A 16,051-nucleotide genomic window follows, 5' to 3' on the forward strand; every position below is an offset into this window, starting at 1 on the left:
TTAGAACGCCATTTGACTTTGATCCTTATTCTTTCACTGATATGTGTTAACTCATTAAATATTAATATTAACGCCATCTACTCGACTATAGGCCAAAGGTATGGTGCAATCTTTTCGAGCGATGGCGCCATAACCTTCAGCCTACTCTTGAGTAGATGGCGTTAATATTTAACAAGTTAACACATATCAGTGAAAGAATAATCGTCTGTCGAAAGATGGCAGAAAATGTACTGTAGCTACATAATTTACCATGATAGTAACTCTCTATTTCTCTTTGATGAGAGTAAGGTGCTATGATTTCATTTCATAGATAAAACATAGTTTAGAGCGTACTGCAGTCGTCTCGTAACGGTGTAATACTGTGGGAACGTGAGGCCTGCGCCCTATAAATACTTAACTAATATTTACACTTAACGTATAAGGCACCATAAGTAGGTATACAGTAAATATGATCAGTTCACTCGTAGAGATCTACAGAGCTAAAATAAAAGTGTTTACCCGATCCTCAAATCTATGCCTACAAATCTCATGCCTGCGAGGCTTAATGCAAGTTAAGTGCAGTCTTACAATTTTGCCATAAATGAGCTGGATATTATATTTCTCTCAAAAACTTTGACCAGGTTACAGAAATATAAATTAAACAATCTGAAAAAGGTCAAACATCAAGCTTAGTAAGAATTTGGCGGCAAAAAGATAAAAGCCTCAATTAACTGTTCACCTTACAGACAACGGCAGATATGCCGTTAATTGTTTGATCGTTATTTTTCACCTCACAGGCAACGTTATAGTACTTAGACGCAAACGAAACTAACGACCGGGGTCGTAAAACTTCTCATTCGCTCTCGCGTGGTCGAAAGTAGGGTGAGAGAGATAGGGATATGACCCCCGTCGTCAGTTTGGTTTGCGTCCACTACTTACTTATACACCGTGTTTTTTTTGATTTCCGTTAATTTCAAGGGTGCATACCTGAGCTTAAATCAAGTAACTTTCCCAAAGACACCGATATTCTAATTAACTCCATTTCGAAGATAATCAATATTTTATTTTTTTCCTATAAGGCCTCTACAAGCTTGTACACTTGCCTTAAGGCCGGTTTACATATTGATTAGTGTTTAGAATGAGTTCATACATTTGCTACTAAACTTAAGTAAAATCTCGGTCGATCGATGTTTGAATTGACATTGATATGTCACAGATTTCAATTGTTTGGTTTAGTTAAATGTAATGCCCGTGTTACAACAACGCTATATGCTACATTTAATTACTTTTTAATATTAATTTTTCTGAAAAAAAAAAAAAAAGCAAATTTTTTTTTTTTTTTTTTTTTCAAAATTACCTATGCCATTTAGTTTTCTTAAACGTACTTAACCATACCCCGAAGTTAACGGAATTCAATAAAAACACGGTGTAGATAGTTTCGATGTTAGACATGGGTGAATATCAGGCAGAGGCGGGTTGCGGTGGCGGCGGCGCGGGCGGCGGCGGCTGCAGGCGCGGCGGCGGCGCGCGCGGCGGGGCCAGCACGCGGTGCGGGACTGCGACCGTTCGGGTGCCCACCTGACATAACACACGTTCAGATTATAACTCCAGAAACTGCACAATTAATAGGAGTAAAGCCTTACGACTACCTGTGGGCGCAGCACGGTTCCATTTTTATCGTCTATCACTATGCGCGTCCCTTTCGCACTTACATACTTGTTAGAACGTGACAGGCATGGTGATAAGGGATAAAAACGCGACCGTGCTACGCGGCCGGAACTGCTTTATAAGGACAACAGTCCTCGTTGGCAGTTTTTGAGTAAAATTAAAGCTTGGCCTACGTTTGTCAGTTGAACGACAGAGGCTAATAGATTTCATGTCCACTTAGCACACCTTTGTTAACACACAGCGAACTCTCATTCTATTTTACGCAATAGGGAAAAGCCGAATGCCTAAATTGCCTACCTGGGGCTACAGGGAGTCAAGTAATACCTGGATAGATATACATTGAAGATACCTAATGTATTACTCGAAATTCTGTGCGCTCATGTTCAAACAATAAGATTATATTCTTGGAATAAATCCAAATCTTGAAATACAAGTGGATTCATAAATCAACTTTCAAGTACCTTAGTAGTAAACCAAAACTGTGTTATTTCAAATTGTCTAGCATATCAGACCAGGCCCGGAAATCAGTTCTAATAGATATGGGCCTTACACATTATCGGCAGCCAAGTCTTGATTAGCTACCTATAAATATAACTAACCTTGTATCAAGAATCAGACTAATCAGAGTAAACTGCTGCTCCACCTTGCATTGTAACCGTTCCTAATTGACGTTCATTGGGGTGTATGTGTATGTGGGTTTTCACAGTGGAAACAGTCAGGCCATTGATCGGTCTACGAAAATAGATAGTGGCTTATGACTGGGCTGTAAATGCTCCATAAATCTCTTCACTGGTGGCTCCAAGCAGCTGTCTTGCACACAGCGGCCACACCCCGGTAAACCGCGTCGATCCGCGGGCTAAACCCAGTGAAGGGGCCGTCTTTGTGCGGTATAATGGGACAGTCCCCCCATCCAGTGCACAAAGTCTGTAACGGCTCGGAAGGCGATCACCGCCAGTATGGCATATGATTCGGCGACCGAGGCGTTACAGCAGGGCTTCCGTGACGTGCCTGTAAGGGCGCATGTAGGGATTCATAGAGACATGCGGCCGGTTACTGCACCCTCTAGGTCAATCTAGTCGTAGCGGACCCCCGCTCCACTGGATACTTGGGTTAGGGGGCGAGAGAGTGGGTTTGTGTGCGCGCAAATGCTTACCCACTTTAATATATTCACGCGCTGATGACTCCTGGCATGAATTCGGATAATGAGTGCATGTCCTACGGCGATGGAGACTGGTGGTGGGGATTGAACCGGTGAGTTTAATCCTTAGCTGGCTCTCTGCACGTAGGCGGTTGGGCGGTGATGGTCGCTCCGGGACTCAAGTGAGACGAGAAGTCTGGTTCGGCAGCTCGCCTGACGACAAAGCAGCCCTATTTAGGGATCGCACTGCTTTCCCCAATCCGGGGAGGGGCCTAGAAAAGGTGGCCTAAACAAAGCTCGTCTCTTCTTATCCCAGCCGGCTAACCGCGGTCGACTGGTCACCAATATCAGCGGTCGAAAGAAACAAATAAAAACTAATAAATTTTTCAATATTGCAGCTTGGAATGTAAGAACCCTATTAGATAACGACAACAATCAGTGTCCTGAAAGAAAAACTGCGCTCATAGCACGCGAGTTGGCCCGATACAACATCGATATTGCTGCGATCAGCGAGACACACCTAGCAGATAGCGGGGAGCTCTGTGAAGACCTGGGTGGATATACCTACTACTGGATAGGCAAGCCTGCTAATGAACGAGCTGCCAGTGGAGTCGGGTTTGCGATCAAGAACAGCATCGCCCGAACGCTATTGGAGCCCCCTAAAGGCATTAATGATAGGCTCATGACATTACGACTTCACTTAGCGCCCAGAAAGTATATCCACCTTGTGAGCGTGTACGCTCCCACCATGACAGCATCTGATGACGAGAAACTTGCGTTCATCGAAGGTTTACGTGCAGTTTTGCAGAGTATTCCGCCTTGTGACAAACTGATTTTGCTCGGGGACTTTAATGCGCGTGTTGGTACAGAGCACATTGCCTGGAGGGACGTGCTTGGAAAACATGGGGTTGGTAAGTGCAACTCCAATGGTGTTGCCCTACTCACTCTATGTTCGGAATTTAATCTAAGCATAACGAACACCTTCTTTAGGCAATGTGATAAGTACAAAACATCTTGGATGCATCCACGCTCTGGGCATTGGCATCTCATTGACTACATTATTGTTCGCAAACGTGACATAAGCGACGTTCTCATTACAAGAGCAATGCGTGGTGCTCAGGGCTGGACCGACCATCGACTGATAAGGTCCAAGATGAGGCTGAAGTACAAGCCGCCGCGCAGAGCAAACCATAAAATCCCGTCACTCCTAGATTCTGCAAAGCTTATTTACAATGAAGAAATGCGGCGCAAGTTGGACGTCGAGTTCGATGCGGCGATGTCCCATGCCGTCAACACTCCTTCAGTGGATATCAAATGGAGTACCTACGCGCAGACTCTTTACGAGGTGTCTCTACAAACTTTAGGTAGACCGCAAAAGAAAAACCAGGACTGGTTCGATGAATCTGATGCGGATATACGGCAGCTAGTGGAGAGATCTCGGCGCGCTTTAAGGGATGTCGTCGACGTGGCGCAGCGTAGCATCATACAGCAGGAACTAAAGGCGAAGATCCGGACGCTGAAAAATAACTGGTGGCAAAGCAAAGCGAAGGAATTGCAGTGGCTGGCAGATACCAGCCAAACTGCAAGGTTCTTCGAAGGCCTAAAGTCCGTATATGGACCTCGTCGTAAGAAAATTGCCCCAGTCTACTCGCGTGACAAAGAGAGGAGGCTGACAGACCCCAAGGAGGTCCTCCTACGATGGGCTGAGCACTTTAACGAAGTCTTAAATCCCGGCAGCCAAGGAGTAGATCTATCCTATGTCAGCTCGCTTGAAAACCTGCCAACTGCGCCAAACTTGGATGACCCGCCGTCGTTTGCAGAATTCATTGCTGCGATAAACCGCTTAAAGAACAGTAAAACCCCGGGGTCTGATAGCCTACCATCGGAGATCTTCAAGTATGGCGGACTGAGTATCAAGTCAAGGCTATTTGACCTCATAAGTTACATTTGGGATGTCGAGGTAATACCACAGGATTGGAAGGATGCTACTATCACCAAGCTCTACAAGGGAAAAGGGGACCTCTCAGATTGTGGCTCATTCAGAGGCATTGCCTTGCTTTCTGTGGCAGGTAAAATACTTGCCCATATTATCAATAAGCGGCTTAACACACTTGCCGAAAGTTTCCTTCCTGAATCCCAGTGTGGTTTCCGAGCAAATAGAGGTACGGTCGATGCTATCTTCGTCGTCAAACAAATGCAGGAAAAAAGTCTTGAGCAACATCGTGACCTCTATTTATGTTTTGTGGACCTCGAAAAGGCCTTTGACCGTGTGCCCAGAGCGGCTTTGTGGACAGTATTAGAAAAGTGTGGTTGTTCTGTGAAGTTTATCAACTTGGTGCGCCAATTTCATGAGGGTATGACTGCTCGCGTACGTCACGAAAGCGCCTTCACAGAAGAATTTCCAGTCACTAGCGGCGTTAAACAGGGTTGTGTCATGGCTCCGTCCCTATTTGCCATCTATTTCTCGGCGGTAATGAATGATGCACTTCTAAGGTGCAACAACCAGATCTCGGTGAATTTTCGCACGGATAAAAGTATTTTTGACCTTTCACGTCTCAGGGCTAAGAGCAAATTACAGTGTGTCTCGGTCACAGAGATCCTATACGCTGACGATGTCTGTCTTATGGCTGATAGCATGGAAGACCTACAGAGTTATCTGGACAATTTAGACGAATCATGTCGCAAGTTTGGCCTAGTAATCAGTGCATCGAAAACTCAGATTGTCAAACAACCTGCAAGAGGGAAATCTGCGAACGATGCTACTGCTTATTTAAGGGGCAAAGCACTGGACGAAGTGGGTACATTTAGGTATCTAGGTAGTCTATTGCGGAGTGACAATCGTCTCGAGTCTGATATTTCATCTAGGATTGCCAAAGCTGCTGCAGCCTTTGGCGGTCTAAATCAACGAGTTTGGAAATCGCACGATCTTAGCCTCCACACAAAGCTTGCCGTCTATAGAGCAATTATTCTACCTCTGTTGCTCTATGCTTCGGAGACATGGTGTCTATACAAGGGGGACATAAAACGTCTAGACACATTCCATTTACGATGTCTCCGAGCAATACTGCGGTTGAAGTGGCAGGATCGTGTTCCGAACTCGGAGGTTCTTCGCCGGACGGGCATGCCGGGTATGGAATGTCTGCTCATAAAAGGCCAATTGCGTTGGTGTGGACACCTTGTACGTATGGCACCATCGAGACTGCCCAAAGCAGTATTTACTCTGAGCTAGCCTCAGGTAAACGCAAGGCTGGTGGGCAGTACCTGCGCTACAGGGATGTCTTAAAACGCCACCTTTTGGCCACCGGCATATCATGCGAGTCGTGGGAGGAGCTTGCATCTCGGAGATCGGACTGGCGAACTGCTGTCAATACGGGACTTGATAACTTCGAACACACCCGACTTGAAGATCTTGACGCCAAACGCCAGCTCCGAAAAACTCGGCCCAAGCCCTCCTACAATTACACATACAACGCGTCTGGGCAGCTTTACTGTGTTTTGTGTTGCCGCACTTTCAAGACCAAATTTGGATTTGCGAGCCACGCTCGCGCCCACGCACGTAATAGTTAAGAGTGTTAAGACCCTTTTTGATTTGTCAGGATGTCGCCGTCGACGGATACGTCTGGGAGGTCATCATCATCAATTGACATTCTATTGTCTACCAAAATATTCCATCACGCTCCTGTCGCTCTGACTCGTGCGCCAGCATGCGTTCCGTGGCTGAGGCATGAGCGTACATTGTGACCTTCGGGTTACGGTTGCCATGATGATGATGGATGAACGGACAGCAGCGAAGCGTTGCGTGTATAAGGACCTACCTGCACGTGCACATGTCCTCGGCGCGCGGCGCCGACAGCGATCACGACGTCGCCGGGCCGCAGCCGCAGCGCGCCCGCCGCGTCGCTCTCGTTCCACTCGCACAGCACGGCACGCTGTTGCGGGTAGCCCAGCTTCACGCCGCCGGCGACAGTGTATGCTCGCGATGGTGGTAATGGCGGCGGTCGCTCCTGTCAAAACACATTTTCTGTAGGTATTTAGATACTACGTTATAGTTAAAATATACGCGTCGACTTGAGAACCTCCTCCGTTTTTTTTTTCGTCGGTTGAAAATGAAAGGGTTCTACTGGTTGTTATCAGTGTAACTTGGCAATTGAGATTTGTTGAAACTTTGCTAAGCAACCACATGCAAACCAAAACTTCCGATACCATTTCGATAGGGAACTAAGTACCTACGGTCTTTTGTAGGTAAATAAGGCACTTTAATTATTAAGTTACTCCTAGGTTCCTGCCTAATCCTGGGTACCAATGATCGAGAATGTTTATTCCGTGTTCCAAACTTCACTTACCAGATCTAACCCAAACAGCGAGCAGGTTCGCGACACGAGGTGTGGGTCGCACTTTTCCGTCGGCTCGGGCGGCGGAGTGCCAGCGATGGGCGCGGGGCGTGGACGCGGCGGCGCGGGCGGGGCGGGGGCGCGGCGCGCGCGGTGCCGCCGCCACGCCGCCTGGATGCATTCTGCTGCCGCTTGGCGGCGCGCGCGACGCATGCGCTCCAGCACCTGGATACATGACCATGAGTGTGAATTCGTTTTTGTTACTGTTTTTGATAGCTGTTCCAATCAACTATTAAGACGTTGGTCTCCAACTGCTGAATCAGTGGTTATTTTCACGTGTTACTTATAGAAATGTTGCTTTATAGGTATTGTAATGTAATGTACACAGTGTACGGCGTTAATTCCGGATAATGCCTATACTTTACCTACGTGTTACGTTTAACAAAGTTACCTGTCGCATGCCCTCGCTAAGGAACACGTGCCGCTTGCCAAGTGCCCACCGCACCGCAGCCGGCGACGCGGGCGCGGGCGGCGCCGCGGCCGCCGCCACGGCGCGGAGCACGGCGGCGCAGGCGCCCGGCGCGTCGCGCTCCAGCGTGTCGCCGCCGCCGCCGCCGCGCCGCCATAGCGCGCGGTAGCGGGCGCCGAACGCGCGGAATCGCATACGGTGTGGATACCCGCTTGCCATTAGTTGCGCTGTTTCGAGGATTTGGAGAGCGCGCACCTGAAATTGTAGCAGACGAAGGTGGTGATTATTTAGTTATTAACTTATTAAGTAGGTACTTAATGTACAGTTTTGTAATAAGCTCGAAACAGAACAATAACACTGTACAAAACTAAGCAGAAGGATTTAAACTTGAATGTATTTCCTAGCTAATAAGTAGTAGTATGTGTACCTGTTTGGCAACGGCTTGACGCTCGAAGAGCATGGGCGCCTCGGCGTGGTTGGCGCGTAGGCAACGCACGAAGTGCGGACGCGCGTGCACCAGCGTACGTAGCAAGTTGTCCAGTCGCGTGTGGAAGTCCTGCGTCAACGTCGAGCCGCCGTCCGCCGCCGCCGCCGTCGGTGAAGCTCGAAACACGCCGCCCGATGGCCCACCCGCCGCTGCCAGCATCTTCAACTCTGCCCCAAATAAGTGCGTCGCGAAGCCGAATTCACAGGCACGCGTGTCAAACGCTGCCAACAACTCATCGGGCACAGCATCACGGTTAGCGTCTAAGAATTCGCTGGCGTCGTAAGTAACTTCTCCAGCGTAGTGTCGCACAGCGAACCGGCGTGCGGCAGCTGCGCCCGCCTGCCGGGGCTCAGCGAGGCGGGGGTGGCCACGATGAGCCGCTCGCACTCGCGCCACGTATTGCTCCGGTGAGCCCCGCGCTGCACATTCAGCGTCCAGGGCCGCCAGAAGTCCACCACGCAGTGATGATACTAGATCGATGCATGGTACATTATCCACGTAATCTACTTCTAACGCCGCCGCGCCCACCTCTTCTTCTCGACACGATTCCGCCGACGATTTAAAAACATGTGTGTTATAGAAGTGCTGCATGGTTTCCGCGCACAAATTGGCACACAAGTGTTCTAGTCGCGATGGAGCCGCGTCTTCAAAGCCGAACATGTCCAGGATTCCCACGAAGCCGTCAGTGGCGTGGCGCACTGCATCGTTAAGCACCGCCATGGACTTGGCTCCGGCGCGGCCGCGCCCGCCGTTTGTGGACGCGCGACGGGATGCCGCATCCTGGTTGTGCACTGATTCGTTTGAGTCCGAGGACAGTGTGCCTAATGTCGAACCGAGGCGTTTTAGTGAGTTGGCTCGCCGGACGATAGTGGCGACTGTGCGGCAGTAAAGGGCTTTGGCGAGGGCGTCACGTGCTGCGGCTGCTGCAGCTGCTGTGGCAGGCGCACGAGCGGCAGCACGGCCCCTTGCTGCAGCTCGTGTCGTCAATCCACGTAGCAGAGCTGGTGCTGCGACTCCAAGCAAAGCAGCCGCTGCTGGGAGCTCGGCGTCCCCAGCCGTTTCGGCGCCCTCCGCGCCGTCCGCAAACTGCACGTTCCCTAGCAGTAGGACTGCAGCCAGTACTCGAACAACGTCTAAGAAAGGAATGCCGAGGATTCCGAGGCAGGTCTTCCACGCGAGGAAACGTGACGCGTCATCAGGATCCGGTCGTCGTGGAGCTGGCGAGGCGAGGTACCGTAAATCCTGCGGCGCGTAACCTTCGAGTCTCAACGCAGTCCGCTCTTCGGCGCTGAGCCCGGCTAACAGTTGGTAAAAGATGTGGTAGTTGCGCTCTCCGGGCGGCGGGCGAACGACGCGCGTTTGGTCAAGGAAGTAGCAGTGGATCTTGGTGCGGTACAGCGCACCATCCGTCACTTGTACCTCGATGAAGTGGCCCTGAGAAAAAAAAACAACAGTTTACCTATAGCAAACGTAATCATTTATAGCAATTAAAATGAGCACGAAAAACACTCACATGATTTTGTTTCAATCTGTCTCGTGAGATATTTTGAGTTTGTAGATATATATTTTAAATAGATTGCAAGAAGACTTTATAACTTACAATACGCGAAGAATGCGAGTTGGCGGCCGTAGCAGCAGCGCCTAGTGACCGCAGCACGGTGAAGGCAGCCGCCAGATGCTTAAAGGCGTCGGTTTCGGGCCCTCCGCCTGCAACGTCGAATAACCGCCGCAGTAGCACCATCGACGCATAGGTCTTGCCCGAACCCGACACACCTGTAATAAAAACGACCATACGCATTAACTACTTATTACATTACTTACTTACTTCACAGCGACCCAAAAAGGATCTTCTCTATCTAAAAGATCTTCTATTCTGCGCCACTTCACGCCAGTTGCGTATTCCCAGGGCTTTTAGTCCTTCGTCACTCCAGCGGTATCTGGGACGCCCAGACGGACGTTTTCCACCCGGGTGCCCCACATACGTTCTTCTCACAGCACGATCCTCTCCCATCCTCTCCAGGTGACCGAGCCAGTGAAGTCGTGACTTTGATCACTCCAATTATATTGGGCACCGCAACCAGCTTCTTACTACATGTTATTATATACGTACACCCAAAAAGCAGTGAAAACGGCTCACTTCCTATGGAGATTTTCGTTTTTATTGGTCTTGTTTGTAGGTAGGCTTAGCGTAGAAGCAATTTGGGGGCAATTGGAGATCCAACTATCGACGACCGGTCTGGCCTAGTGGGTAGTGACACTAGTGACCCATGCCCGTGAAGCCGATGGCCCTGGGTTCGAATCCCAGTAAGGGCATTTATTTGTGTGATGACACATATATTTGTTCCTGAGTCATGGCTGTTTTCTATGTATTTAAGTATTTATATATTATATATATTGTTGACTGAGTACCTACCCACAACACAAGCCTTCTTGAGCTTACTGTGGGACTTAGTCAATCTGTGTACGAATGTCCTATAATATTTATTTATTTATTTACTATGAAGCCGTGCTTAGTTAGAGCATGTCTTTAAAGCCTCACTACAAGTAGACTCTGTCGTTGAGCAACTTACGTACCTGAGAGTATGATGGCCTGCGGGTAACCGGTATCGGCCTGATGCCTCACAGCATCATGCACAAGCCGTGCCAGCTCCGGCCGCTGCGCGCGAGCAGCCGATAACGTCAGCGCGTTGCTGCCGTCCGTGTACCCGTTCAATGCCACTAAGATCGGCCCGATCCACGTCTGGAAATGGAACAGATATATCTACTGTTATTTTGGGAACTCAGTTTAAATAATAAAGACACATTTAAAGAAATCCTTAACCTTCTTAAATATTACAACTTTGAAACACACCAAAATATTTTACCTCTCCATTCTTTAAAGGAATATGAAGGATTTTCTGATTTCCCTGTTGTATCTGAGTGAGAATCGTATTGAGATTAGAGAAAACAGAAATCATCCTGCATAAAGAATCTTCTCTATACAACTAAATCTTAATAAGGCCCACTTGCACCATTCCACTAACCCGGGGTTAACCGGTTAAACCGTTAACCCAGTGTCAAATTGTACTGGTAACCATGGTAACTCCAAGTTTAACCGGTTGACCCCGGGTTAGTGAATGGTGCAAGTGGCCCGAAGTGTATACATAGGTAGTCAAATTCGAGATGGCACAGTTCTAGAGCGCATTTCCCTTATAATATTATTATAAGTGTACACTTTCATTTTAAAGATGTAGATTTTTCTTAGAAGCTGATTGTCCTTTACATGACTCCTAGGAGCCCATACGATAATAAAACCTAATGAAAGCCGTATCTATGGTCTCGTTACTCGCGCATTAGTAGCAAATATACAATCATAAAATGTAAAGCATCCCGTGACAATGCGCAGGTAGTGTTACCTGCCCCGGCGCCGAGACAGGTAGCACAAAAAACGGTCCCCACTATCCTAGCAGACAAAGGGCTTATGCCCTGATAACGGTTCTGGGCTTAAGCTGTTTTAGAATGCAACGGTCATAGCCGGGCAGTGATGGTGAGAATATTGGTTTCAAATAAGCGCTCTGTTTGGGCCGGTTTCGAAAAAAATTAATGGTCTCCATTTGCTTCGCTTACAATAAAATTCTTTTAGTGTCTCAATGTATGTACGCGTCCTCTATTAGTAATAATAGGAATACGAACCAACGCCTAGTGATATCCCTAAAATATTATGAATGAGAGATTAACTCAGTGGGTGCCGTTCAATTTTATTACAAACATTTAGCATAATTACATTTAACTACTTTTAAAACTCATAATGTATCGATCATTAGGAATAATTTTACTTGTTATAACATACAGTTAGTATTATGATTAAAATGTAGAACTATATTTTAACGAATGATCGGGTGACATTATATAATATGACATAAATTATAAACCAACTTATACAGCTAGCTACAGTATATTCTAACTACCTTAAGGCCGGTCGCCGTTAGGTACGACGACGAGGGAAGCGAGGAGGAGTGTTAGGTAGAACTACACAAACTTCGCTACAACTACGAACAATAGAGGCTGACTAGAGGTGTAGATTTTTTCAAGTAGGTACAACCTACAGGTCAATTAAATCCCCCTACTCGATTTAAAGGGTGATTAATCTGTCCATGTGACAACTATACCAAAAGTTTAAACCAAATAAAACTTACGTAGAACTTGTTATGGTAGAACCTTGCTTGCAGCGCGCGCACCACAGCGTCTTCCGTGAGCGGGCCGCGCAGGTGGATGAGGTCGTCGACGTCGGTGGCGCCGCTCGCGCCGGTCGGCGTTGGCGTCGGCGTCGGCGCGGCGGGCGCCACGGGCGCTGGTGGCGCTGCGCCTCCGCGCCATCTGCTCTCTGTAACACGTTACGATACGTTTATTATGATATAGCAATAGCATCAGGAATGCATGATTAACGAGGTTAGCTTTTTGGATATTTTCGAGGAAAATGCGGCTAAAAGAGATGTGATAAATGATACCTAATGGAAAATAGTTATTTGTACAACAAGAGATCAAAGTTTGATATTTCTTCGAGTGCTTATTTTGAGTCCCGTGCAAGCGAAAGATTCTATAATTAATAATTTAGAATCTTGAGCGTAGTAATAAGGTACTCAAAAGCGCACGAGATGTAAATAACTTTGATCTCGTGTAGTACACAACATTTTTCACCTGAGCAGTGAGAACATACCTATTAGACAACTTGAAAAATGTAATCCTTCTTCATAACTTAATACCTGCACTCATGTTTTCTTAAGATATACAAACAATTAAGTTTATATAATTACCGCAATCGACACAAAAACAAAATGTAATAATAAATTTCAGTATGTAAATAACGAACATCAACTGACACTTAAATCGACAACTTTTATTTTGTAAAAAAAAACTTTTTAAGGTACGGTCCGAATTGCGGATACGTACTATTTGTCAACTATGGTAGAAATTCTTAAAAGTAAAATAATTAATTTTGCGTGATAATCTGTGTATTTTTTGAGTTCATTATTTTAATTAAAATCTAGTATTTTATCACTTTTTATCAAATCTTAAACTTTATTTTTATTAATTAATTATTAAGAACTCGTACGTGGTTTGGAACGATGCGGTCTGAAGTTTTCGGGGGTCTATTATAAACCGTCAATATACCGTTGAATGTCGTTTTAACTTCTTTTTGTCTGTTTCTTTTTGGTAACAGTGTGAAAGGGACAGAGATAATAGAACCCAAGTATTTCGAACTTGTATTAGACCCCGCATGTTGAAATGACATTTGACTATAAAGGTCACTTGAATGTCATTTTGTTTCACTCAGTGAGCAAAATCGCATTTTGCTCACTGTTTTTAAGAAGCAAGGTTCCCTTGTTCGAGCTGCTGAGGTGAAAAAATATCTTAATTTTGTAGATCAATGATTTACGTCAGTATGTCTTTATGTCGAACTTTTCTAGTCCTTTTGACCTTTTATTATTTTCAAATAGCGTAAAGTAACTAAATTGTTTCTGGATTTCTTATTTTGTAAGTTCTTTACAAAAGCGGCAGCAGGAGCGGCACGCGCGGCGGAATGGCTAGCTGCGGCGTGCCGGGGTAGGTAGCTGTACCAACAGCTTCTCATCATTACCTGGCGGAGCGGGTGGGTGAGTGGGGAGCTGTGGCGGCGCCGCGAGCGGCACGGGTGGCGCCGGCGGCGGCAGCAGGTGAGGCGCGCGCGGCGGGACGGCTGGCTGCGGCGTGCCAGGCTTGGTGGGCGCAGCGCTGGCTCCACCTGTAGCTGTTCATCATCAATATGTCAGTTGAAATCTCCGAAAATTAAAGGTGAATCCTCTAAGGACTGGCAAATAGATAGTCGGTCAGCAGGATCCCTTACTTCCCTTCTAGTACGTAGCGCGTGTATAATAGACACACAGTTCCATATGCAAGGCGTATTAAAAACAGCCGGCCTAGCCAAGGTTAAATCGCTATCGCTTCGACAACGAAACGCTTTGTGTCTCTCTATCACTCTTCCATCATATTAGTGCGACAGTAACAGTTGCGTTCCGATCGCTACGGAGCGTAAGCAATTGGCATGTTGGCTACGCGGACAGGTCAGACAGGATATAATTATTCGCCATTTAGCATACCCTTGTTTAACGCGCATCCCATTATCTTCTAGGTAAAAAACCCTGTGACTGGAGATCCTTTAGCGAATTTTACGAAATTGACAAGGTTTTTGCAATTATTTCTAATAAATAAACGGCTGTCCCGCTGGGAATTCGGAATCGGAAATTGGTTGCAATCAGAATAGATCAGAAAATGTATCAAACAAGATTGAAGTGAACAAAGGATTGTATATAGCCTCTAACACGAACAGCTTCATGTTCCAGATGTTACCTGTCTGCGGGGCGTTGGCGCCCACATGCAGGTGGTTCCGCAGCGTCACCAGCTCGGAGCTGAGGCTCAGCAGCCGCCGCTGCAGGTGTACCGCCTCGTTCGATGACGACGCGTCTGCAAACAACAATCATGGTGTCAGGCAACATCTTAGGTATCTCAAGTATCTTATGTTCTTATATGGATCCAAGAATGAAGGATAATCCTTCCAAGAATGAAAGAGAAAGTGCGAATTGCGGACTGTGTATACATACCTACATTAAATTTCTTAACAATGCCTAGTTTCCCCTCTGGGTTGGAAGGTCATATGGCAGTCGCTTTGGTAAAAACTAGTGCCTACGTTAATTCTTGGGATTCGTTGTCAATCGGACCTCAGGCTCCCATGAGCCGTGGCAAAATGCCAGAAAAACGCGAGGAAGAAGATTAAATTTCTTAACAGATGTGAATTATTCGTTTCCTTCGAATAGTTTTTCTCTGTCATAAATAAATGTAGGAATGTCGTAGTATGTACCCAAATTTATTATCACTTTACATATCGCGAGCAGAGTAGCGCAACTTTAAAAACACGTATAATAATTAAGTTACATGAAGAAGATCTAACCTATTCATATCTCTTCACCATCAAACAAATCGTGAATTAAAATCTAGTTCTAGGTAAGTGATACAGTTTTTAGCTCGTGGAACAGGAACACGATATCTTATAAGTGCATCGCGAGTCGCAATGAAAGTGCGCCGATGCCGACAAAAACAACGGCGGGAAATGACCGCCACGCCGCGAGCATGCCAATACCGGGAACTTGACAACACTAGCTCATTACTCGGCTACAGAAGTGATGGTTTTTTAAGTGTTTGTGCAGTACTGGCCAATAATATACGGGTATTACGGGTTACTAAACCCAAATGGGGCAGTGAGAGAAAATCGGAAACGAAAACGCTTTGTTCTTACCAACCCACGATATACCGCCCTACTCTTGTTACCTTGTTGTTGTTGTTATTTTTGTTGTTGTTGTTGTATAAGAAACGCTGCAATGTTAGAACTTCGTTTTCTACTGAATCAGCAGTTCAGGAAGACTTCCCAAACCAGGAGTTCGCGCGTGGTTGACTAAGTATGTCAGACATGTTGCCGAAGATTTGTTTAATATGAAACTTCAACAACCTATCGCATGTAGGCAGGTACATTTCCAAAGGAAAACACTTTGATAATATTTCCTACCCAAGTAGCACAGATAGCTCTATAACTACTCACTTTTAGTTCTATCTAACGCTCTGTGCGTATTAAGACACTTATAAGAGCACACTCGTGGTCCTACAGCTGTATAATAGATCTCAGTGATATTTATATAGCTTAGGGCTGATTAAAAGCTGCATTACGGCTCTGAAAACTACCATTAATATGCAAAGAGTGATATAAAGGTATATTTGCTACGACCCTATACAGCTTTAAGGGTTATCAAATGCTTTAACCGTTATAAGGTCTGTTTAGTGGATAAAATTACGCCATGTGCTGTATAAGGAGGTAATTGTGGACTTTTATTACGTTGACTTATTAAGGGAGCACAAGTGAACTATTATGAAGCTAATAGACGTATAATGGAACACATGTGGCACATAATACA

General features: G+C 46.3%; 1 protein-coding gene across 1 annotated transcript in view; it reads right to left on the bottom strand.

Moving 5' to 3' along the window:
- Nucleotides 1-1,414: 1,414 nt before the first annotated feature.
- The window catches only part of LOC134795371 (unconventional myosin-IXa), a 35,086-nt gene continuing 20,449 nt past the window's right edge, over nt 1,415-16,051 (bottom strand). Inside the window, exons 2-11 of the mRNA XM_063767200.1 lie at nt 14,439-14,552; nt 13,690-13,839; nt 12,248-12,435; nt 10,647-10,812; nt 9,673-9,845; nt 8,013-9,506; nt 7,568-7,840; nt 7,129-7,341; nt 6,601-6,789; nt 1,415-1,557 (exon numbers count right to left, since the gene is read on the bottom strand). Coding sequence (XP_063623270.1) covers nt 1,441-1,557; nt 6,601-6,789; nt 7,129-7,341; nt 7,568-7,840; nt 8,013-9,506; nt 9,673-9,845; nt 10,647-10,812; nt 12,248-12,435; nt 13,690-13,839; nt 14,439-14,552 — 3,077 coding nt within the window. The 3' untranslated portion in view covers nt 1,415-1,440. The remainder of the gene's footprint in view (nt 1,558-6,600; nt 6,790-7,128; nt 7,342-7,567; nt 7,841-8,012; nt 9,507-9,672; nt 9,846-10,646; nt 10,813-12,247; nt 12,436-13,689; nt 13,840-14,438; nt 14,553-16,051) is intronic.

This window comes from Cydia splendana, chromosome 12 (genome assembly GCF_910591565.1).
Source record: "Cydia splendana chromosome 12, ilCydSple1.2, whole genome shotgun sequence".
NCBI lineage: Eukaryota > Metazoa > Arthropoda > Insecta > Lepidoptera > Tortricidae > Cydia > Cydia splendana.